The sequence below is a fragment of the Myotis daubentonii genome, chromosome 2, assembly GCF_963259705.1.
Source record: "Myotis daubentonii chromosome 2, mMyoDau2.1, whole genome shotgun sequence".
In the NCBI taxonomy this organism is placed as follows: Eukaryota; Metazoa; Chordata; class Mammalia; order Chiroptera; family Vespertilionidae; genus Myotis; species Myotis daubentonii.
The window spans coordinates 106870463-106897029 of record NC_081841.1 but is presented as its reverse complement, the minus strand read 5'-3'; the positions used below and the strand labels follow the sequence as shown (position 1 = coordinate 106897029).

The 26567-nt window shown below is 36.7% G+C and overlaps 1 protein-coding gene across 12 annotated transcripts in view; it reads right to left on the bottom strand.

Moving 5' to 3' along the window:
• Positions 1 to 26567, bottom strand: part of FRY (FRY microtubule binding protein) — a 608287-nt gene that overhangs the window by 16728 nt on the left and 564992 nt on the right. For 7 of the 12 annotated variants that reach the window (XM_059684112.1, XM_059684109.1, XM_059684111.1 and 4 more), the window contains 3 exons: positions 12704 to 12721; positions 10810 to 10920; positions 7658 to 7860 (listed from right to left, as the gene is read on the bottom strand). The exons of 1 other annotated variant lie outside the window; for it this stretch is intronic. In XM_059684112.1, the coding sequence (XP_059540095.1) occupies positions 7658 to 7860; positions 10810 to 10920; positions 12704 to 12721 (332 nt within the window). The remainder of the gene's footprint in view (positions 1 to 7657; positions 7861 to 10809; positions 10921 to 12703; positions 12722 to 26567) is intronic. 4 more of the 12 variants (XM_059684105.1, XM_059684110.1, XM_059684113.1 and 1 more) reach the window with 3 other exon arrangements.

Sequence of the window (26567 nt, the reverse complement as noted above, 5' to 3'; positions counted from 1 at the left end):
TTCAGCTTTTCACCAACTAGCATGTTAGCTATGAGCTTTTCATGTACATCCTTATCATTTTGTGGTACGTAAGTTCCTTCTTTAACCACTTTATTGAGAGTTTTCTTTAAAACCATAAATGGATGTTGAATTTTGTAAATTGCTTTTTTTCCTTCATCTTTTGAGATTATCATATGATTTTTAGCTGTGGGTTTATGTGCTGTATCACATTAATTGATTTGTGGGTATTAAACCATCCTTCCATACCTGTTATAAATCCCACTTGGTCATGGTATATAATATTTTAAATGTATTTTTGCATTCAGATTGCTCATATTTTCCTGAGAAATTTTTTCATCTATGTTCATCGCTGTGACCAGCCTGTAATTCTCATTTTTTGCTAGTGTCTTTGTTGGTTTATGTATCAGGGTAATGATGACCTTGTATAATAAGCTTGAAAATGTTCTTCCTCTTCAGTATTTTTGAATACCTTGATATGGATAGGTATTACTTCTTAAAAACAAAACATGTTTGGTAGAATTCACCTGTGAAGCTGTCTGGTCCTGGGCTTTTGTTAGGATTTTTTAAATTACTGCTTTAATTTTACTGCTAGTAATAGGTCTGTTCATATTTTCTTTTCATTTTTTGTTTAGTCTTGTATATTTCTAGAAATTTATCCATTTCTTCTGGGTTGTCCAATTTTTTTGGCATCTAATTGTTCATAGTATTCTTTAATGATCCTTTGTATTGCTGTGTTGTTAGTTTTAATATCTCCTCTTTCATTTCTGATTTTATTTATTTAGGCCCCTCTCTCTTTATCTTGACTAGAGGTTTGCCAATTTACTTATCTTTTCCAAGAATCCGTTCTTAGTTCTTTGCTCTTTTCTATTTTTTAAGCTCTATTTTATTCATTGTTCCTTTGATCTTTATTATTTCCTTTTTTCTACTTTGTTGTTCTTTTTCTAGTTATTTTAAGTATAAAGTTATATTATCTATTTGGGACTATTCCTATTTCTTGAGATAGGCCTGTATAACTTAAATTCTCTCTTAGAATTGCTTTTGCTGCATCTCATAAATTTTGGAAAGTTGTGCTTCATTTGCATTTGTCTCAAGGTAATTTTTGTTTTCCTGTTTGATCCATTGATTGTATAGTAGCATGCTATTTAATCTCCACATACTTACGTTCTTTCCAGTTTTTTTCCTGTAATTTATAGTTTCATGCCATTATATTTGGAAAATATGCTTGATATAATTTCACTTTTTCTGAATTTTTGAGCATTGTTTTGTGTCCTAATATATGATTTGTCCTGGAAAATGTTTCATGTGTCCTTAAGAAAAATGGGCATTCTGCAGTGTGGGGATAAAACGATCTATAAATATCCAATAAGTGGATCTTTCCTAATGTAACACATAAAGCCATTATTTCACTATTAATTTTCTGTCTTGATGATCTATCCATTGAGGTAAGTGTGATGTTAAAGTCCCCAATCATTATGTGTGATTGTTTATTTCTGCCATTATTTCCATTAATATTTGCTTTAAATACTAAGGTGCTCCTATGTTGGATATATCATAGATATAAACAAATGTTATATCCTAGTCTTGGAATGACCATGTCATTATTATGTAATGTTCTTCTTTGTCTCTTTTTACATTGTGTTAAAGTCTGTTTAGTCTGATAATGAGTATTGCTACTCCAGCTTTCTAGTTATTTCTATATGAATGGAATATCTTTTTCCATCCCTCACTTTGTCTGAGTGTGTCTTTTGATTTAAAGTGAGTCTCTTGTGGTAGCACATAGATGGGTATTTGTTTCTTTTAATCCTCACCTGAGCATATGTTTTACTGACTTGAGAGAGAGAGAGAGTAAGGGAAAAAGAGAGATAGAGAAATAGAAAGAGAGAGAGAGAGACAGAGAGAGAGACAGAGAGAGAGACAGAGAGAGAGGAGGGAGGGAGAGAGAGAGAGAGGGAGAGAGAGAGACCGAAATAAGAGAAACATCAATTGGTTATCTCCTATATGTGCCCCCACTGGGGATTGAACCTACTAACTGGGTATGTGCCCTGACCAGTAATTGAACCGGCAACCTTTCTGTACACAGGATGATCCTCCAACCAAATAAGCCACATTGGCCAGGGTGGGTCTTGTTTTTTTTTTTTAAACCCATTTAGTCACTATATGTCTTTTGATTAGAGCATTTAGTCAGATACATTTATTTACTTATAGGTATGTGCTTTTTGACATTTTGTTGTTTCTCTGTTCCTTTCTTCTTTTCTTGTTGTTTCCTTTTGAATTCCTGGTTTTCTTTCGAGTTTTTTTTTTTCTTTTTTCTATTGACTTTTTTGTTTATGTTGTGTCGGTTTTTTGTTTATTGCTATCATGCGGTCCATATATATCCATTTATATCTATAGCAGTCTGTTTTCAGCTGATAGCTGTTTAAATCCAATGCATTCTAAAAGCACTGCATTTCACTCCCTCATCCATGCTTTGTTTTTGACATCATGCTTTATATATTTTTATTTTCTGTATCCCTCTGTATTGTAGCTGTAGTTAATTTTGCTACCTTTGTCTTTTAACCTTCATTTAAGCTTTTTAAGTGGTTGATTCACTGTGCTCATTGTATGTGTTTATTAGATTGCCTTTACCAGTGAGGTTTTTTCTTTCCTGTAGTTTCTTATTTCTGGTGATGGCTTTTTCTATTCTGTATGAAGAAGACCCTTTAATATTTCTTATAAAGATTTAGGGGTGGTGAACTTCTTTAGTTTGTGCTAGTCTTGAAAACTCTTTTATCTTACCTTGAATTCTGAATGATAACCTTGCTGGGTAAATTATTCTAGATTGTAGGTCCCTTTCTTTCAGCACTTTAACGTTGTTCTGCCACTCCCTTATGGCCTTTAAAGTTACTGCTGAGAACTCAGTTGATAGCCTTATAGGATTCTTTTGCATATAACTCATTTTTCCTCTTTCCTTTTTTTAAAAAAATATATATATTTTTATTGATTTCAGAGAGGAAGGGAGAGGGAGAGAGAGATGTAAACATCAATGATGAGAGAGAATCATTGATCAGTTGCCTCCTGCATGCCCCCTTTTGGGGATCGAGCCTGCAACCCTCACATGTGCTCTTGACCAGAATCGAACCCGGAACCCTTTAGTCCACAGGCTGACGCTGTATCCATTGAGCCAAACCAGTTGGGGCTCTTCTTTTTCAAGATTATCTATTTATCTTTCACTTTGCCAATTTAATTATAATATACATTGATTTGGGCCTTTTTGTGTTCATCTTGTTTGGATCTTTCCTTGCTTCCTGGATTTGATGTCAGTTTCCTTCCCCAGATTAGGAAAGTTTTCAGTCATTATTTCTTTTCTTTTCCTTTTTATATATTTTTATTGATTTCAGAGAGGCAGGGAGAGGGAGAGAAAGATACAAACATCAATGATGAGAGAGAATAACTGATTGGCTGCCTTCTGCACACTCCCCACTGGGGACTGAGCTGAAACCCAGGATGTGCCCTGACAGGGAATCGAACCGTGACCTCCTGGTTCATAGGTCAATGCTCAACCACTGAGCTATGCTGGCCGGCGCCATTATTTCTTCAAATATATTTTATGTGTTTTTCTTTTTCTTCACCTTTTGTAATCCCTATAATGAGCTGGTTACAACACTTGATCTTGATCTAGAGGTCTCTTATACTATCCTTACGTATTTATTTTTTTAATCCTCTTCTGAGGATATTTTTCCATTGATTTTTAGAGAGAGTGGAAGAGAGAGGGAAAGACAGAGAGAAACATTGATGTGAGAGAGACACATCGATTGGTTGCCTCCTGCATGAGCCCTGACTAGGGCCCAGGCTAGGGAGGACCCTGCAACTGAGGTATGTGCCCTTGACTGGAATCGAACCTAGGACCCTTTGGTCTGCAGGTTGATGTTCTATCCACTGATCCAAACCAGCTAGGGCCTATCCTTATTTTAGTTTTTTTAAATTTGCTGTTCTGATTGGGTGATATCTACTATTCTGTATACAGGTAATTAAGTAATCTGTTGATTTCTAGCAATATATTTTTTATTTTAGTTATGTATTCTTCATATCTTATTTGTACTTTATTGTATTTTCTAACTCTTTGGTGAAGTTCTCTCTTAATTCCTCTTTTCTATTCTCATTTTTTTAATCCTCACCCAAGGATATGTTTATTGATTATTAGAGAGAGAGAGAACGAAAGAAAGAGAAAGAGAGAGAGAGAGAGAGAGAGAGAGAGAGAGAGAGAGAGAGAGAGAGAGAAATGTGAAAGATAAACATCAATCAGTTGCCTCCCATATGCACCTTGATCGGGGATCAAACTCACAACCTAGGTATGTGCCCTGATTGGGAATCAAACCTGCAAACTTTTGGTGTACAGGACAATGCTTCAGCCAACTGAGCTACCCAACCAGGGCCTACTCTTGTTATTTGAATATCCTATGATTGTTTCTTTGAACTCTTTATCAGGCAAATTACTTATCTTCATTTTATTAGATTTTTTCCTTTGTGGTTTTGTGTTCCTTCAATTGGGGCATAGTCTTCTGTCTCTCTATTTTGTTTGACTTTCTGTGTTTGTTCCTGTGAGTTATGAAATAGCTATCTCCTAATCTTGAAGAAGTGGCTCTGGTGAAGGCTCTGTGTTGGATAGTTTTGGCAGGCTGGTTATAGTCTAGCTGCACACAAATTACTTCTGGTGTGCCAATTGGCCAGAAGTAGTGTGTTCTGAGTGGAACAGCCTGGTGTACAGGCATGTGAATTAGCTCTGTGCTTTTCTGCCTATCCATGGCCACAATGTAGTTGGGGAAGCCATATGTGTGTGCTTCCTTTGCCCTTCTGATCTGGGTGGGGTTTCCAGGTGTGTGGACAGGTGGTCCTGTTTCCTTAAGTGTCTTTGCATGGACTGGATCTGGGTGGGATTGTCCTGTGTGCACTCGTTGCATCACCCCACTGGTTTCACAATTTCTCTGGACAGGGCATCCCTATGCACTCACACGGCAGCACCTTACTATTTTCATACTCTTTCTGGGTGAGGCAGGCCTGCATGAAGCAGTGCTCCAGTATCTGTGTTCTTTCTCTGTATGGTACTGCTCTGTATGGTATTGCAGCGCTTTGCTAGATCCACTGGATCAATCTCTGGGTGGAGGGCCCTGTGGAAGGATACATGCTATGGCATCCTTTTATCTCTAACTATGGGAGGGTGGTTGTGGATGTGCTATTGTGGGTTTGTAGGTTGACTAGAGAACCTGGACAGAGCTAAAATGCACTCTCCAAATGCAAAGGGAGATGTAACCCATGGTGCTTCCCCATCCTCTGGTTCTGGAGAGTTCCCTCAGCTCCTAGAGAGCTCTGGAGGTCTCAGTCTTCTCTATGTGGTATCTCTCTTGGTTGTTGTGTAGAAGCTGTTCAGTTGGCCTTCAGTTGTCTCTCAGGAGAAACTGCTCTAAATATAGGTGTACATTCAATATGTTATTGGGAGGGGGCTAAATCAGTGTTTTCCAACACCAACATCTTGGACTTGCCTCTCACACTTTCTGTTTTTGAGGTCACATTTTATATATTTTTGTTTTGTGAATCTCCTAACTAATTTTAGTTTGAGTTGAGTTGGTACTTTTGTCTTTTGACCTTTATAGTAGCTTTTTAAATGTATGATTTGCTGTGTTTATTTAATATTTGGATTTACCTGTGAAATTTTTTTCTTATATATTCTAATTTATGATTATTGCTTTCCATTTTCTTCTTAAAGATCTTTAACATTTATTGTAAAAACGATTTAATGGTGATGAACTCCTTTACTTTTTGCTTGTTTTTATCTCTCCTTCAATTCTGAATGATAACCTTGCTGGGTATATTAATCTAGGTTGTAGGTTCCTTTATTTCAATACTTTAGAAGATATCCCGCCACTCCCTTCTGGCCCATAAAGTTGCTGCTGCAAAATTAGTTGATAGCCTTATGTGGTTTCCTTTGTTTATAACTTGTGTTTTTCTTGCTTCCTTCAAGAGTATCTCTTTGTTTTTAACTTTTGCCATTCTAATTACCATATGTCTTGGTGTGGGCCTCTTTGGGTTCATTTTGTTTGGAGATTTCTGTGATTCCTGGATCTGAATGACTGTTTCTTTTCCCAGGTTAGAAAAGTTTTCAGCCATTATTTCTTCAAATAATGTTTTTGTTCCTTTCTCTTTTTATTCTCTTTCTAGAATGCCTATAATGTGAATGTTTGTGAGCTTGATTTTGTCTCACAGGCTCTTTAAATTATCCACATTTTAAAAAATTCTGTTTTATTTTTTGCTGTTCTGATTAATTTCCACTAGTCTGTGTTCTGGGTCACTGATACATTCTTCTGTATGTTAATCTGCTGTTGATTCCTTCTAGTGTATTTATCATTTCAGTTATTGTATTTTTCAGCTCTCTTTGGGCCTTTATTATACTTTATCTTTGTTGTAGTTTTAAGTTCCTGTATTCCACTCTGAAGTTTGGTGAGCATCCTTAGAACTATAGCTTTGAATTCTTTATCAAGCAAATGACTTATCTCCAACTCCTTAGGGTTTTTTATTGTTCCTTCATTTGAGAGGTATTCTTCTGTTTTTATTTTTTCATTTTGTTTGACTTTCTATGTTATTTGTATAAATTTGATGAAATATCCATCTCTCCCATTCTTGAAAAAGTGGCTTTATGTAGAAGTTACCTATGTATAGGCTGTTTGTGTGCTGGGTTAATTTGGAAGGCCAGTTGGAGTTGAGCTGGTGCCTATGGCATTGGGCTACCAAGCTGAAGCATCTCCAGGCATGTATAGTAGTGCTCACAGGTACCTCCAACCCTGAAGAAATTCCTACAGTTCCTGGAGAGCTCCTGTGGTTCCCTAGCCTGCTCTATATGACCTCTCTCTCATTTCTTGTACAGAAAGTGGCCTTGTGTAGGAGAAACCTGTGTTGGCTGTGTGCCTGGTAGTTTTGGCAGGCTGATTGGAACTGGGCAGATATTTATTGGGGTGTTAGCCTGTTAGGCTAGATTGGATCCAGGCAGGGAGGCCAGGAATGTGTCGTGAAGCCCCGTGGCTCCTTCTTGCTCCTGTTGTTCAGAGCTGAAATAGAATTCTGGGCAGTGGGATGGGCACACATTGCTATAATCTCCCAACCAGATCAAAGCACCCTGACAGAGCTTCCATCTCCCTATGGAGGTGGAGGAGGACAAAGACACTGTTGCTTATCAACACCTCTGATCTTGGAGATTTCCTACAGATACCAAAGAGCTCCCCTAGTCTTCTCTATTTTGTCTTTCTCTCATTTGTGTTCAAAAGCTGTTCAATCAGTCTTCAGCTGTCTCTCAGGAATAATTTCCCTTTCTATAGGTGTATATTTTAGTGTGCTTGTGGGAGTAGGCGATTTCAGCATCATCCTATGCCACTGCCATCTTGGACCTCTTGTTGGGGTCTACTTTGAAGTATATCAACATTTTAGGGATGACAAATGACCAGAAGCAACATCAATACTTTTAACATATAAGTTCTGAAATCTGATGTTTCTGCCATGGTAACAGCAGAGGTCTGAAGAAGGTATATAAAATATCCAGATATTCCTTCTGTAATGATCTAGTTACCAACCATGACAAAGTAATTATTAGGCATGCATTTCATTTAACCATCTCTAGAGGAAATATAATTACCTGCATTCCCTGATTTGATGTAAAGCCTTGCCAAGTTCATTGTTCTTCAGGCAGTCTAGCATGGACTGGATGGCTGCTTCGGTTGTTGTGAAGGTTGGTTCAGACCACACACCCTCTATATAAAGAGGGTCAGCTGCAATGGCTGCAGTGGCCTCCTTCAGATTTTTCTTTAAGTCACTCAGTTCCCTGGACATATTTAGCAGCTGTTAAAAAATTATTTTTACTGTAGTTAGTTCAAGGATGGATTTTATATCCCCCAAAGAAAACAATTGATTATATGTGGTGTAGTTAAGCACAAGCTTAGTATCGTGGAAAACTAAAATAGGACAAATGAAACTTTACTACAAGGTATGTATAGGTGGTTGTATGGATGAAATAACTTTATGTGTCTACATCTGGGAAGTTCTTCTTATAGAAAAGATTAAGACTTCCTTTAAAGTGTTGTCTAATTAAGTAGAAGGGCATATTCAGAAGTAAAATGCACACCAGAACAGGCTTGGGAATTGGGTAAAGCTGGTTTCAAATGCCAATTCTACAATGTATGGTGGGACCACAGTCAAGTAAATAGACTTTTATGCATCTTATTTTTCTCATCTGTGGGACTGAAGATATAACAGGTTAATTTTAAAGATGAAATAAGACAGTGTATATAAAATAGTAAGTTTTGCATAAAAATGCTCAATAAATATTTTCAACATGGACTATAAAAAATGAAATTTTCTTACTATTGCTATGCTATGGAAAGAGAGTAAAGACATACTTTTAAGTAAGAGAAGGAAAAATCTCAATGTAATGGTTCTCATGTTAAAGAGGTAAAAGATTTTCCCTCAAAATTACTGAAACCAAAAGATCCAGAGTGTTATAAAGTAAAGCATATGAGAGAACCTACAAAACTTCTTAGTACTCCTAAAATGTATTATGGAAGACAGCTGTTTTGGAATCTGATCGCAAGAGCATTTTTAAAAATTGACATGAATTTAAAGGTTTTTTCCCCTTTGAAATGCAAGTTGATGATTCTTGTTTTCTTTGTAGAGTTGATTTACCCAACATCTTCATTCCCAGCTCCCTCATTTTACAAACAATAGAACCAAAGTTCTCAAGGACTATTTGTATCCACACAGATGCCTGTTAAAAACAAATACCTACTCCAGAGTTAGGTTTAAAATGTTCTCAGGTAATGATTTTAATAAAATATTAGAGTACTTTATGTACATACATTTTTAAGCTTTAAAGTGAATTTATTTTTAATTCTTTTAAATCTAGGCAAGTTTTAATTATTGTACATGCTTGTACAGTATTTAAAACTTGCCTAGATTTAAAATAATTAAGGAGAAATTCACTTTAAATTTACAAAATTTAAAAACAGTTATCTAATATAGACACACACATAATTTACTTTTCTATGTAACACATAATTTACTTTTCTAAAGTAGAACTTTAATTTCCTTTTTAATATGGAAAAAGACATATGAGTTGCATTGTATGTCTTCTCTTTTGTCTTCTCTTTTTTGAGCCAAGATGGATTCTAAGGATCCTGTTAATACTTGCTGGAAGAATAAGAAGAGTAAACCTATCTTTGCAACATGGCAAATAACATATAAACTGTCTTCTCTTTTATCTAATAATTTGTAATTCAATAGAGGAACACTGGTTTGTGAAGAGCTCTTCATAAACAAAGCTGTCTGATTCATGCCTCCCTTGAAATTAGCATTTGAAAGTATATTAAAAAACTATACCTTCCTTTTCCTTTTTTTCCAAATGAGTGATAAATATGGTGCTCCACCCTCCCCAATATACTCTTAGTGGGATGGTTTCCTGAACTCTTGGCTTTTCACTGATGACTACCACATCTATACCTTCAGTTCAGATCTCTCTTCTGACCGCCAATCTCTTCTATATTTTCATATTAAACTGCCTGCAAGATGTCGTTAACCTGGGCTGGTCTAGTGGGCAGACTTGGCTATTGACCAGCAGGCAGAAGGTTTGACTCATTGGATGTACAATTGCCTCAGTCCTCCTTTTATATCCCTGTCCCATAGGTGGTACCACCAGTCACTTAGTTAATCTGAGATGGAACCTGAGCATCACACTCTTTCCTCTCCTTCACCCCCACCCCCACTCCCAATTTCTTGACGTTTTGTCCTAAATATCTCTTACATTTCCTCCCTTCTCTCTATACCTAGCACTTCTAGCCGAGTTGAAGCTCTAATCTCGCATCTGAGCTATTTTATCAGCTTCATAAGTGGTCTCCCTATCTCCAGTCTAGTTGTCATCAAATCCACCTCATATCTGTGCCATAAGCTCTAACCAAAACACTCTCAGGCACAGGATCTTCCATGATCTCCCCTTACCTATTTCTTCTACCTTGCTCCATCGATCCTTTTTACTTTGCATGCTATAATCTAGCAATAGTAAACCACATGTAGTTCCTTTCTCTTTCTTACCCCCATGTTTATGTTTACCAGAACATACCTCCTTAGCCACCACTTTTTCTCTCTAACTCCAACTCATCCATGAAGAATCATCAAGGTGTGATTTCCTCCAAAAAGCTCTGCTATTTCAGCTTGATGACTTAGGTGTTTGTCCTTCACGTTTCCATAATATCCTCTGTACATCCTCATTATTTCACTTACTACATGGCAGTAGTATTCACTTCTAGGAAAATTTTGCTCACTTGGAAGTAGTATATTTCAATGATTTTACTTTTCACATTTAAAAATATTAAAGCATCCTGATGCTAAGCAGGGAAGTGGAAGAGAATCAAACATCATATAGATGTTTCTTTCTTATCTCAATGAAGAACAAGTAGAGAAAGCTAAATACAAAGAAGGAAACCATAACACAAGGATCCAAAGGCAGGACTAGGGCAGGCCAAGTAAGACCTCTTAGCATGGCACTGAGGGAGGTCTCATACTCAGAGTCCTTCAGTTTTGTGCCTAGGCCTGTCACTTGCCTCACACTAGTCCTGGCACTGCCAAATGAGAGTAGAAATATGACACATTTAATACTTATTCTACAGCAAAATGATTATGTAGGAATAACATCACTTAGATAGTTTAGATGGGGGGAACAGAGGGTGTGGGGCAGGGAGAACAAAAGGAAAGGAAAGATTTTCATGGCAGCGCTCAGGGTTGGGAGGTGCGTGGGCTCACCTCTGGCATGGAACTGACTTCGTGCACCTGGCCGATGAGCTTACAGTAGGACTGAAAAAGCAGCAGCAGCTGGAAGTGTAGCTTATATAACCTCTGACACAGTTCCAATTGCTAGAGAGAGAATTAGCATGGGGAGAAATTAGTTATTAAGGACAGTTTTTGTATAACAAGTGAAATCTTGGAGGAGACAAACTTTTTAAAAATATCAAGGATCCATAACTAGCTGCTATTATTCCCAATAAAACAGAACAAGTCCAGTCAGTAAATATCAGTGAGGCATTCACAATATAACATAGAATAGCTCCTGGAGGATGAGTAATTAGAGAGGAGTAGTAGCTATAAAGGGACTGAGTGAATCACCATGTTTGCCAGTTACATGTCTACAAATTATAGTTGCGGCTGTCTTAATTTTTATAGGCGGAATATTTTTTTAAAAAACAAAGAATTTCTGTTTTTTAAAAAGTATAGTTGAAAGGTAAAACATTAAGTCATTCTAAATGTTAAATTTACAAATTCAGCAGACACTTGGGAGATTACTCCATGACACAATTCTGGCTGCATTTTGGGTGCAGACACTCATCCTGAAGTCTGTGTAAATAAAACAGTCATATGACCCTCTAAGGTACTGTGTCAGCTTTACTGACGATGCTTCTACTCCGTGCTCAATAAATAGTTGTTTAATTAAAGAGATAAAAAACAGCTAAATGTGCTTACAAAAAGGAGACATTACAAAAATATTCAAAACTTTCTGTGGAAAGAACATTAAAAAGTAATAATACAAAATGGCCCTGTAAATACCAATGGAATTTAAAATGTGTTCATTATGTGAGTTATGTATCCTATGAGGGAAAAATAAATCATGAGTAATTCTAACACCAACGATTATACTGCTCTTTGAGCTGTATCTGCTTATAACGGCCTCTAAATGCTGCCTATTTTATTCTAAGAATGGGTTAGCTCCTAGATAGTGGATGGGATTCTGTGAGGAAAAGAATAGCCTTCATTAGGTAGAATTTCATGGCTTAGCAGTCACTAGTGAAAGTGGTTATGTGGCTTAAACTACACTTCACTGTTCAGTTTTCAAATGTGGTTTCTTGAGGATAAATAGGGCCTTTCTTTTGCTAATGGAGTAGAGACCTCAGCTCAGAATTGAGAGCTACTGTGGTGATTTAAAATTGTTCCCCGAATCAGTTTAAGCAGAGAAATGACAGTAATTTAAATTTAGGTTTGAAGAAGAATATTCTACTAACAGTATTATTAACAGACTTTTGATCCTAATTTTAAAAAGTTACTAAAGCTCATTTGAAACCATGGTGAATGAAGCTTTCTTTCTCCTCTCACCCTTTCTTTGGCCCTTAGGGGGATAAAATTCTACTTTAGATTTACCTGATCTCTCATTGCTGGAAACCAGCCTAAGGTTAAAGAAGTAGCTACACTCACTAGTTACTCCAAACTAGATCTTTGGTTGTTTCAGTAAAACGTTGTATTTTGAACTTTTCTTTATGGGAAATCTTTTAAAATCTGGTACAAAAAAGTAACTACCAGAGATTCACAGAAAGATAAAAAAGTATTGTTTAAAAAATGTTACCTTCACAATTTAGGGTGAAACCTAGCTATGAAACCTCTGACTTTCCAAGTGTCAGATAATGGTAGTTATTAACTCAAGATATTCCACTTATAGTATGAGAGTTCATAGCAACATAGGTTTCTACTTTTGGGCCGAAAGCAGCCCATTACGCTACTAACAAACTGGCATATCTCAATCTACCAAATAATATAAAATGGAAGGAAAAAGGGGAAACATGCTAAGAGCTATAATAGTAACAGTAAAAGTAAGGTTTGTTATGGGTCCATGCCTCAAATGGGCAGAGAGTATGAAAGAAAGTTAACTTACTGCCAGAGATTCCATTTGCTACACAGCAAGCATGGCACAGGAAACAGGAAAGGAAACAGAGTACAGGGTCAGTGTCTGCATGCAACGGAAAGCACGGCCCTCTTCCACCAGCAGAACCATCAGCAGTATTAGCATTGCTTGCCCAGACTTGATAAATGGTTGCAAATGTGGTACCCATTCGACATGCAGAGCGGCCCAGTTAAAAACAAGCTCTAGTGGGAAGCATGTTGTTGAAAAAGTAATTTGTAATCTTTCAGATTCTCTGGTTAGTTGGTTTAGATTTTGTCTTGGAGATCAGAAGTCAAGACTTTTATTGCTTTACGATTTTAGTATTTAAATGTGAGTAATATGTGAACATAGTAGAACTCTGAGGTCAGCTGAGTAATGTGAATGAACTATAGCCCCAAATAAATTATAGCATTGCTAAATGTTAAGGCAGAGTCTTTCATGTGTTTGGCTTCATACCTACTAACCTATGACTATCCAATTAACATAAAATATAATTAGCAATCTAAGTGGCATTTTATTTAATCATATTGTCTTCCACATTGAGAATATTTTATAATATTGCGAGATATAGTCATTTCAAAGGGCTAAACATTGTCTGTATACTTCCCAAACAAGTGTGAGATATGACATGTCATTTTCTTGCATTTTATTTTTTATAATTTTTGCTAGTAGACAATTTCTAAAAGTAATATAGAACTCATGGTTAGTCTAGAGTAATATAACTGGGCCATGTTCAACTATGGCTACTACTTTTTGGTGTCACCATATCATAACCATATAATTGGTTTAAGGAAAGTTTGGGAATGTGGAAAGAGATAACTGTAATCTGACACTATATTAGAAAAATCAATTTGGCCATTCTTAATTATAGGCCAGTATATCTGGTTCTAGATTTTCAAAATATTTGAGGACCTATCTGTTTCCAATTCTTGACCAAAAAACCACTTATCTTAATGCTCTTTCCAAAACATTCTCTGGGTTATCAGTTTAATGTCTTGTGCTTAACATAAGGTATAGTGCACAAAAAATAAAACCATCAAATTATTACTATCTTCACCACAACCTGTCTTCAAAGCCTCTCTTCTTGTTTCACCTGTTACTTGTGTTTGGCACATTGAAGACTATTGTATTATGTTTATTGAGTAGTTTTTGGGCCCTGGCCACGACTATCTTTCAAACTTTGAAAGATAAATACTTTTAATATTGTGAAATAGATTATACAACTTGAGGTATTTATTATTTTGGGAGAAAAATTTCTGCCTAGAAGTTTTTATAACCAAACCTTATCTACTGACATACAATGTCATTCCAGAAAGGAGTACAGGGTCAGATTCTTAGGTCTATATATACAGAATTTCTACTGTGTAGACTTTTAGAAAATGTCAAATATGAACAAAATACTTAGAATGCATTTCAGTATGTAACAGCTTCTACCATAGAATAACTTTTGAGAAGTGTGGAATGAAGGACTAAGTAAATTACATAGTCTTTGTGAAGAAAATGCTGTCTTTACTGTTTTCCAAAACAAGGTTGTAATGCAAGATCATCACATCAGGTAAAGCAAAACCTCTGTTAAGTAAAGGCAAATGAGCAAATGAGCCTTTTTGACTCCAGCTTTGTGCTAAGGAATTTCATCATCAATGTATTCCTTCCACTCAATTTTCAGAACACAAAACAGTGTTTCTTAGGAGATGGCCAACACGACGCATACCAGTTCTCAGAGTACTTCTTAAACTCTCCTTTTTAGGTAAGCTAGTCCAAGCTTCCTGATATTTATTATCTCAGAATCCTTTCTTAGGCCAGAGGCTGGGACCCAGTTTTTATTTGCAGCTCCAAAAAGCAAAAAATGCCTTTCTAGGCCATTTTATGGAAAATGTTAAAAAGTCTCCCACTCCCATGCTAATGTTTTCTTATATCTAGGTTTTAAAAACAACCCCTTTAGAAATTTTTATTATGAATGTGTCTAAGTGACTCAAGGTTCTTTTGAAAATACTGTGGTAATGCCTAAAAATTTTTCTTCAAGCACTGTTCCTTCACTGCTGATATGGCTTGATTTGTAAATTGGATTTAGAGGTTATGTTTTTCAAAATGAGAAAGATCAAGAAGTCAAGATGTTAAGAATTGATCATAGATAGGGTGGTTTAAAAGCCCCAAATAATCTAATTATTATGCATTAACAGTAGCATAGACATTCTTATTTCTCTGGATTCTGCTCTGAAATGAATTCTATGTTCATGGCATAGGTAAAAATCTGAGAAGTTTTGGACAAGACAGGAAATGAGCCACAGTGTACTATACCAGCTATTATTTTCACCATCTTTTGTCTCTGAAAGTCACTCATTAAAACTAAACAATAAAATTGAGCCCTGACCAGTTTGGCTCAGTGGATAGAGTGATGGCCTGTGGATTGAAGGGTCCTGGGTTCGATTCTAGTCAAGGGCATGTACCTTGGTTGTGGGCACATCCCCAGTACGGGGTGTGCAGTAGGCAGCTGATCGATGTTTCTCTCATCGATGTTTCTAACTCTCTATCCCTCTCCTTTCCTCTCTGTAAAAAAATCAATAAAATATATATTTTTTTAAAAAATTGAGATAACCTAGCCAATTGTAATACATGGATGCATCTAATCTCTCAAGTATATATGAATAATATGTACTTACCTGCTGCTAAATTACATGGGTCTGGCACATTGATGAGCATTGTATTATGTTTGATTGGTACTTTTTTGGACCTTGACCATGATTATCTTTCAAAGCTTTGAAAAATAAATACCTTTAAGCTTATGATAAAGATTACATAACCTGAGTATTTACTATTTTTAAGGAAACATTGATTTTAGCATACATTTCCTTAGTCCGCATTGGAAATAGGATTTCTTACAGAATAAAGAGTGATTGACTATACCCAAAGATGATGTTTAATAGATTACATTTTAACTGGATAAATGTCTTGTTTTGTTCAAGTTAACTTGTTGTTCAGTCTATATAGGAACAGAAGCTTTAGGCTTCTTATTCAATGGACTGATTATGTAGGAATAAGAAATACATGATAGAGTATTAGTGTTCAAGAAGACCCTTATAATTGGAATGGTGGTTTAAATATAAGATGAAATGTAGTAGGGCTAAATGTCAAATATTGTACTTAAATACAAAGAGTCACGTGTTTAAGTAGTACTCAGAAATATCTGTTGAATCTTGATTGTGTCAACTAAAATGTATAATGAGTGAAGTGGAAAGATCTCCTGCTCTCAGGGCCAGCTCTGCAAAACTGGGAGGTGAGCTGTTTAGTTGTGGGGCTGAGGGTGTTGCCTGGAGAATCCAGAACTGAGTTCTTTGCTCTGAGCAACATTTCTGTTAACTTAAATTACCTAGTAGTAGTCACTCCAGAATAAACTCCATAGGAGATGGACAGGTTAACAGAAACCCACATCCTTAAATAGTAGTGCGTTTTTTAGTTGTGAAGGGATTTGTCTCTCTTCTTGATATGCTCAGGCTGAAAAATTACTGGTAAAGCTGTGTCTCCAATGAGTGTGACTCTTCTCATAAGACACATGCTTTGTTTTATGTTCTGTTGAGTGTGTGCAGTGCCTTATTCTAAAAGAGTTATTATTGTGGTCATCAACAAGCCTAAATCATTTACTAATCATGCCTGTATTTTTTAAAAAGTCTTCCCTTAAAAATACGTCCTCGAGGAAGGTCCAAGGTGGTGATATAGGAGGATGCTGAGTTTGTCCCCTTCCAAGAACACCTCAAATATACACCTATATTTAGAGTAATTCCTCCTGAGAGATAAGTGAAGGTCAACTGAACAGCTTCTGCATAATAAACAATAGAGAGAGAGAGAGAGAGAGAGAGAGAGAGAGAGAGAGAGAGAGAGAGAGAGAGAGTTGTGGTTCTGTGAGAGCTCTCCAGCAGCTGAGGGTCTCTCCAGGACAGGAGGAACTGGTGAGCACCATTGTTCATGTCTCTCCTACATGTGGATAGAGGGCAGGAGCTCTCTAGGTTCTTTGGCTAAACTGCCAGGCTGCTGTTGCATGACCCCTCTACCACTCTTGGAGCTACTTTAAGCATAAAGAGGGGAGCGCCGCCATAGCATGCACAAATGGGGCCCCTATACCTGGAGATTGATCCAGCAGGTATAGTATGGTGCTGCCGCACACAGAGAGTATAGAACTAGCAAAGCACTGAGGTGCCTGCATGCAAGGCAGTCCAGTCAGAGATAATGGGCCACTGCTGCATGCGCACATGGGGATGCACCATCCAAAGAAGTACACTAGGGGGGTTCTTCTGTGAACACACACCTGGCAGCCCCACCCAGATCAGGAGGTCAAGGAAGTGTACACACACCAGGTCTCCACACCCCAAGTCCATTCTGGCCAAGGACAGCCAGAACAACAGGGAGCCACTGCATATGTGCATACACCAGGCTGTCCCTCCAAGAACCAACTACTTCTGGACAGATCAGCCTACAAAACTAACATAGTCTTCACAGAGGCCACTTTTTCAAGATTTGGAGAGACAATTATTTCATTTAACTCAGAGAAACAAACACAGAAAGTCAAATAAAGTAGGGAGACAGAAGACTATGCCCCAAATGAAGGAACACAAAACCACAGAGAAAAAAAATCTAATAAAAGGGGGATAAGTAATTTGCCTCATTAAAAAAATTCAAAGAAATGGTCATAAGAATGCTTAAGAAATTTCAGAGTAAAATAGAGGAACTCAGAGAGAGAACTTAAAAAAAGAGCTAATAAAATAAAGAAATGAGCAGAGATGAAGAATACAATAACTGAAATGAAAAAATACATTAGAAGGACTCAACAGCAGATTAATCAACAGTAACTTTAAAGGCCATAAGGGAGTGGCAGGACAACTTTAAAGTGCTGAAAGAAAGAATGGAATAGTGACCTGTTGACAGAGTAGTAAATATCACCCAATAAGAACAGAAAAATTAAAAAAACAATTTTAAAAATGAAGATACTGTAAGTGACATCTAGGACAATATCAAATGCTCTAACATTTGCATTACAGGGATTACAGAGGGTGAAGAGAGAGAAAAAAGTGGAAAGTATATTTGAAGAAATAATGACTGAAAACTTTACTAATCTGGGGAAGAAAACAGATGTCCAATAAGTTCAGAGAGTTCCAGACAAGATGAACCCAAAGTGGCTCACACCAAGATATATTGTAACTAAAATGGCAAAGGTTAAGGATAAAGAGGCAATACTGAAGGAAGCAAGAGGAAAAATGAGTTACATACAAAGGGATCCCATAAGGCTATCAGCTGAGTTCTCAGCAGCAACTTTAAAGGTCTTCAGGAGTGGCAGGACAACTTTAGAATGCTAAAAGAAAGGACTTACAATTTAGAATAATTTATCCAGCAAGATTATCACTCAGAATTCAAGGAAAGATAAAAGAGTTTCCAAGACAAGCACAAACTAAAGGAGTTCACCACTCCTAAATTAATTTTAAAAGAAACATGAAAGGGTCTTCTTCATGCAGAACAGAAAAGGCCATAGCTAGAAATAATAAAATATAGTATGGAAAGAAAAAAACTCACTGGTAAAGGCAAATATAATAAGCACAGTGAATCAACCACTTCAAAAGCTTAAAAGAAGGTTAAAAGACAAAGTTAGCACAATTAACTACAACTACAATAAATGGGAGACAAATAAAAAAATATGAAACATGGCATCAAAAACAAATCATGAATGAGGGAGTAAAAATAAAGTGCTTGCCCTGTCTGGTTTGGTTCAGTGGACAGAGCGTTGGCCTGCGGACTGAAGGGTCCTGGTTCGATTCCAGTCAAGGGCACATGCCTGGGTTGCAGGCTCGTACCCCAATAGGGGCCATGCAGGAGGCAGCCGATCAATGATTCTCTCTCATCACTGATGTTTCTATCTCTCTCTTCCTCTCCCTTCCTCTTTGAAATCAATAAAAATATATTAAAAAAAAATAAAGTGCTTTTAGAATGTATTTAGATTTAAACAATTATCAGCTGAAAACAGAATGCTATAGATATAGATGGATATATATGAACCTCATGGTAGCCACAAATGAAAAACCTACACAAAAAAATGAACACAAAAAATTTAATGGAAAGAAATCCCAACAGAATATGGAAGAAAACTAGCAAATCAAAAGGAAAGAGAGCAAGAGAAGAAAAGATTAGCGGAAACAATGAACAAAATGTCAATAAGTATGTACCTTGTGATAATTACTTTAAATATGACTGGACTAAATACTCCAATCAAAAGACATAGAGTGGAAAAGACAGATCAGAGGCATGGTGGCATAAGGGTGCATCATTTCCTCTTTCCCTGGCATTTCAACAGAAGTTAACCATCTACAATACAACAAAGAAATTCCTGCTCAACACAGGTGCACACCAGAGAGACCTGTGCTGAAACACCTAAAGGTGGGCATCCGGGAATAAATGGAGAAACAAGAAGGGAGGAAAGTGCAGAAGGCCTACAGATGCAGCTCTGCAGCCAGGAGCTTGCAACTCAGGCAGGAGAGGGAAGAAAGCCGCGGAAGCGGGCACTTCCATCCGCTGGAAGGAACAGAGAGCTGGTGGTGGTGGTGGGGTGGCTCAGCAGGGTGGCCAGCTCAGCAGGGTGCACAAGTGGTAGGGAAGTGAACAGTATCTGAGTCAGCAGATGCGTGACAGAGCACAGGGCTCTGCTGTACAGTGCCCCACTGTCAGGCTGTGTGGTGGTGTTTCAGACAAAGAAACGGAACCACAGAATCCTGTAGCTGCTTGGACTCCTGAAACTTGCCTCCTGTTGCCTTTGGAGTCAGGTCCAGGAGCATATAATCTGTATACCAAGAGCTGTTGCAGTATAATTTCTGTTTCCCCCTGTGACTGATACCCAGAAGGGGTGCTTGGGGTGCGAGTCCACAGAGATCAGAGGTCAACATTATGGTGAAGGCAAAACAAACCACACCCACAAGCAGCAGGGCTGCACTGTCTTAAGCTAAGAAGGTTCAAGACTGGGAGGCCCTGGAAGTAAAAAATCTTGCATTTCAGCACCATCTACTGGATTATGGTAGAAAGACCTCTTCAGAGATAAATGTAAAAACAAAGCAGGATAGCAAATAACCACAATAATGAAGATGACCAGAAAGAAAATGAAAAATCCCCAGAAAGCAGGCTGGAACACATGGAAATATGGGATATAAATGACAGAGATTTTTAGATTGCAGTTCTGAAAATACTCAACAAGATGCGAGAAAATACTGACAGGCAATTCAGTGCACTCAGAAAATAAATCAATGAAAAAAAAAATGAGTGGTTTACCAAGGAAATTGTAACTAAAAAAGAACCAATCCGAAATCCTGAAAATGAGGCATGCAATTAATGAGATTAAGATCGAACTACTGAGCATAGAAAACAGAACCAACCAGTTAGAGGAAAGAACTAGTGATATTGAAGATAGGAATCAAGAAATGACACAGAGGGAAGAAGAAAAAGGAAAGAGCTCTATGAGAATTGTTTGACTCCATTAGAAAAGCAATATTAGAATTATAGGCATTGAGGAGGAGGAAGAGAGGGAGCATGGAATGGAGAATCTATTAAAACAAATAGTGGATGAGAACTTCCAAAATTTATGGAAAGAACTAGATCCTTGAATCCAAGAAATAAACTGAACACCTAGTTACATCAATCCAAGAGGCCCTAACCAAGGCACTTGGTATTGAAGCTGTCAAAAATTAGTAACAACGAAAAAATTCTCAAAGCAACCAAGTAAAAGAAGGAAGTAATCTACAAATGAAAACACATCAGAATTTCATCTGACTTCTCAGTAGATACTCTGTAAGGCAGAAGAGAATTAAATCAAATATTAAAATGTCTGAAAGGGAGAAATTACCAGCCATGAATAATATATCCAGCAAAATTATCCTTTAAACATGAAGGAGAAATAAAGATGTTTCCAGACATACAGAAGCTGAATCACCAGAAAACCTCCATTGCAGGAAATACTCAAGGTAGTTATTCTACCTGAAACAAAGGACATAAGGTAAGAACAACACTATAAGTATGATCATCAAAAAAACTTACAGCATAAATAGGGATAATTTGCAATAACAACAACAACAAAAACTGAAAGGGGAAGGAGGAAAGGTCTGAACTGGCAAAGGAAGATGAAGATCAGATGCACTCAAAAGAGAAAAAAACTACAGTATATACGCAACTTTATTTTTTATAAACCTAATGGTAACCACACACAAAATCCCCAAACCAAGACATATAGCTTAAAAAAAGAGGAAACAGAGAAAAGAAATATGGAATACCACCAAACAAAAACAAAAGACAGAAACATAATGGAAAAGAGCCAATGGAGGCACAGAGCTACCAGGAAACAAAAGATAAAGTGACTACAGAAAATTCTCATACATCAATAATTACCCTAAATGTAAAGGGTCTGAATTCACCAATAAAGAGGCACAGAGTAACAGAGTGGATAAAAAAAAAAAAACCCACCCCAAAAAACCAACCATATGCTGCCTACGAGAGATACATCTAAGCTACAAAGACAAAGGCAGATTCAGTTAAAGGTTGGGAAATGATACTCCAAGCAAATAACACCCCCAAAAAGCAGGTGTAGCCATACTTATATCTCACAAAATAGATATCAAGTCAACATAAGTAACAAGAGACAAAGATGGATACTTTATAATGATAAAAGGAACATATATAAAAGAGCTACTCACAGAATTAAAGGGAGAAACAGATAAAAACAAAATCATAGTTGGAGACCTTAATACTCCATTAACAGCTCTAAAGAGATCAACCAAATAGAAAGTCAATAAAGAAATATTGGACCTAAATGAAACACTAGACCAAATGGATATAATTGACATTTACAGAACATTTCATCCCAGAACATCAGATCCTACATTCTTCTCCAGTGTACATGGAACATATTCAAGGATAAACCATATGTTGAGTCACAAACTAGCATCAACAAATTCAAGAACATTGAAATTATATCAAGCATATTCTCCAACTACATGCCTTGAAATTAGAAATGAACCTCAAAAAGGAAGTAGAGAAACCCACAAATATGTGGAAATTAAACAACATACTACTAAAAAATGACTGGGTCAAAGAAGAAATAAAAGATGGGATCAAAAGATATACAGAGGCAAATGAGAATGATAATACAACATATCAAAACCTCTAGGATTCCGGGAAAGCAGTAATAAGAGTAAAGTTTATGTCATTACAAGTTTATCTCAAGAAGAAAGAGAAATCCCAAGTAAACAACCTAACAGCACATTTTAAAGTACTAGAAAAAGAACAAAAGCAACCCAAAGTCAGAAGAAAAGAAATAATAAAAATTTGGAGCAGAATTGAATTAAATAGAGAACAAAAAACCTATACAAAAAATTAAAACAAAGAGCTGGTTCTTTGAAAAGATTAATAAAATTGACAACCCCCTGGCAAGACTCACTAAGGAAAAAAGGGAAAGATCCATGTAAACAAAATAAAAAAAGAGAGAAGTCAACACAGACATCACAGATATTCACCCTGATTCCAAAACCAATAAAGACACTACAAAAGAAGAGAATGACAGGCCAATGTCCTCGATGAACATAGAAGCAAAAATCTCAGCAAAATGTGCAATCTGAATTCAAAAATACATTAAAAAGATTATATACCATGAGCAAGTGGGATTTATATCAGGGATGGAAGGATGGTTCATATCCACAAATTGATTAATGTGATACATCATACCAACAAACCCAAGGCAAAAAATCATTATACTCTCAATAGATATAGAAAAAGTTATTTGAAAAACTTCAACATCCATTTATGACAAAAACTCTCAACAAAGTGGTCATAGAAGGAACTTACCTCAAAATGATAAAGGCTATGTATAAAAACAGACATATAGATAAATGGAACAGAATAGAGAGCCCAGAATTAAACGCTTGCTTATATGGTCAATTAATCTATGGAAAAGGAGACTAGAATGTACAATGGAGAAATGACAGTCTCTTCAATAAGTTGTTATTGGGAAAACTAGACAAATAAATGCAAAAAAAAATTGAAACTGGACCACTATCTTTACAAAGTATACAAAATGAACTCAAAATGGATTAAAGAGATAATGTAAGACCTGAAGCCATACAACTCCTAGAAGAAAATATAGGTAGTAAATACTCTGACATCAGTTTTAGTAATCTCTTTTTTAAAAAATATATTTTTATTGATTTCAGAGAGGAAGGGAGAGGGATAGAGAGACAGAAAAATCAATGATGAAAGAAAATCATTGTTTGGCTGCCTCCTGCATGTCCCACATCAGGGATTGAGCCTGTAATCTGGGCATACACCCTAATCAGGAATTGAATCATGACCTCCTGGTTCATAGGTCGACACTCAACCACTGAGCCACACCAGCCAGGCTAGCTTTTTGGATATGTCCCCTTGAGCAAGGGAAACAAACATAAATAAACAAATGGGAATTACTCAAACTAAAAAGCTTTTTCACAGCAAAGGAAGCCGTCACCAAAATGAAAGAACAACTTACTGAATGGGAGTATATGTTCACAAATAAAATATCCATTAAATGGTTCATATCCAAAACATGAGGAAATCATATAATTCAAAACTAAGAAATAAACAATTTGATGAAAGAATGGACTGAAGATTTTAGAAACATTTCTCTAAAGGTGACATACAGATGGCCAACAGACATATGAAAAGATGTTCATCATCACTAATCATCAGAATGCAGATCACCTCACACCTGTCAGAATGGCTATTATCAATAAATCAATAAATCAACAAACAAGAAGTGGTAGTGAGGATGTGCAGAAAAGGTAACCTTCATGCACTGCTGGTGGGATTGCAAATTCCTGCAGTCACTATGGATAACATTATGAAGGTTCCTCACAAAATTAAAAATAGAATGACCATATAACTCAGCAAATCCTCTTATTGGTACTTATCCATAGAGATCCAAAATACCAATTCCAAAAGATAGATGCATGTCTATGTTAATTGCAGCATTATGTACAACAGCCAAGATATGGAAATAACCTAATTGTCCATTGAAAGATGAATGGATAAAAAAGTTGTGGTACATGTATACAATGGAATATTACTAGGTCATAAAGAATGAAATCTTACCATTTGTGACAACATGGATAGACCCTAGAGGGTATTATGCTAAGTAAATTAAGTCAGACAAAGACAAATACCACATGATTTCACTTATGTGTGGAATCTAAAAAACCAAACAAAGGAACAACAAAGAGAAATAAACTCATACTAGTAGATACAGAGAATGAACTTATGGTAGCAAGATGGGGAGGAGGTTGGGGGTCTGGGTGAAAAAGGAGAAGAAATTAAGTACAAATTGGCAGTTACACAATTAGTCATGGGGATGTAAAGTACAGTTCAGGGAATATGGTCAATAATCCTATATAATAAAAGGCTAATATGCAAATTGTCCCCTTGACTGGGAGTTTGACTAGGGGGTGGTGCTGGCTGGCCAACCACCCAGAGCCACTCCCCCTGGCCGGCCCCACCCGTGCATGAATTTGTGCACTGGGCCCTAGTAATATAATAACTGTCCATGGTGGTAGATGGGTACTAAACTTATTAGGTGGAAACACTTTGTAAATTATATAAATGTCTAAACACTATGCTATACACCTGAAACTAGTATGATATTGAATGTCAACTGTAATCGAAAAATAAAAAATTAAAAAAACAAAATATATGAGGAACTCATATAACTCAATAACAACAAAAAACCCCAATTCAATAAAAATTGGGCATAAAACATGAAGAGACATTTCTCCAAAGATACTGGCCATCTACTTGCATCTATTTGCTTTCGTTTCCCTGCTTTGGAGCCTTCAATACAGATGGCCAATAACATATTAAAAGATACTGAACATCAGTAATCATCAGGGAAATGGAGATCAAAACCACAATGAGATATCTCCTCACACTTGTCAGAATGACTATCATCAATAAATCAACAAACAAATGTTGGGGAGGATATGGAGAAAAGGGAACCTTTATGCACTGTTGGACTGCAAATTGGTATACTCTCCATGGAAAACAGCATGGAGGTTCCTCAAAAAACTAAAAATAGCACTACTATACAATCCAGCAATTCCACTTTTGGCTATTTATCTAAAGAAAGTGAAAATACTAATTTGAAAAGTTACATCCACCCCATGTTCATTTCTGTATTATTTACAATAGTCTTCCAAGATTTGGAAGAAACTTAGGTGCTCGCTGATAGATGAATGAATACTATTAAAGAAGAAGTGGGTACATATATACAGTGGAACCTTGGTTCTCACACTTAATTTGTTTCAGAAAGCTGTTCAAGAAATAATTTGTTCAAAAACCAAATCATTTTTTCCTCATTAGGAAAAAATATAAATTGAATTAATCTGTTCCAGACCCCTAAATGATTCCCTGTTTTAACCTTTCTTAGATACAGTACATATCTATCATACTGTTTAATCTATAAATAAACACTTCTTTTCCTAAATTTATGGAGCCACCCCCGACTAGGCTTAAAGGAAGCACTTCCAGCACTCATTCCAGGGGTGTAGCATCTTTGCTTTTTCATTTATCCAAATCCACAAGCTTCTCCACTTCCTCACTTGCCTGTGATCATTGTTTTGTGAGCACTTTCACACTCTTAGCAACATCAGCACACTTGATGGCCCCTTTATGTTTTAAAATTGTGCTAATCATCCATTTCACCAGCAACAAAAGCAAAAGCAAAACAAAACAACACCTCCCCACCCCCCCAACTACTCACAGCTTAATTTCCTGAGATGTTAACAATGTGAGGCTTACTAGTAGTGGTAAAGGGACTCACATTCTCTCCTTCGTTTGTGGCCCAAGAGGCACTTTTTATCTTGCTGAAGTATCAGCATGAAAGGGTTGTCAGGTTGAGAACTGAAGTTTTGTTTGAAAACAGACATTTTTTCAGTGAACAACTTGGTCAAGAACCGAATTGTTCAAGATGGGAGATGTTCAAGAACCAAGGTTTGACTGTACAATGGAATAATTCTCATCAATAAAAAAAAAGAATGAAATCCTGCCATTTGTGACAACATGGATGGACCTAGAGGGTATTATACAAAGCAAAAGAAGTCAGAGACAAATACCACATGATTTCACTTATATGAAGTATTAAAAAAATCAAAATAAATGAACAAAACAAACAAATGAGAAAACAGTCTCATAGGCACAAAGATCAAACTGATGGTTGCCAGAGGGGTGGGGAGCGGAGTGATGCATAAAAATGGAAGGGGAATATAATCAAGAACAATGTCATAACTTTGCAGACTTAGTGGGGTGAGCACATCATAAGGCATATAAATGTTAAACCACTATGTTGTACACCTGAAACTAATAATATTGTATGGAAACTATACCTTAATTAAAAGACTTTCCAAGTATAGAAACACTTTTTAAAAACACTTTTTAAAGAAACTGTTCTGTACACACATTGAGAATTCTCTAATCACCCTGACTGAGCATGTGCAGTAGGCAGGCACTTGAGTCTTCTATACATAGAAGTGCTTCTCACAAAGGCAAAAAGTAGCACTCTCTAAATGGGTGCTCTAAGGCAGTCAATTTTCTTGACACACACAGCCTACTCTAGCTTTCACTTCTCTGATTTGGGGCCTTACAGTACAAAGGCACATTTTTCTGTTATAAAGAACACAGTAGTCCAAGGCTCTTATCTTCAGGGTTAGGAACTCAATGTGTAGCAGAAACTGTGGACAGCAGACAACAGCAATAAGCTCAAGCTCATTGCTGCCACTTAGGAAGGCCAATGTTGCTAGATCTTCTTTTACAGAGACAC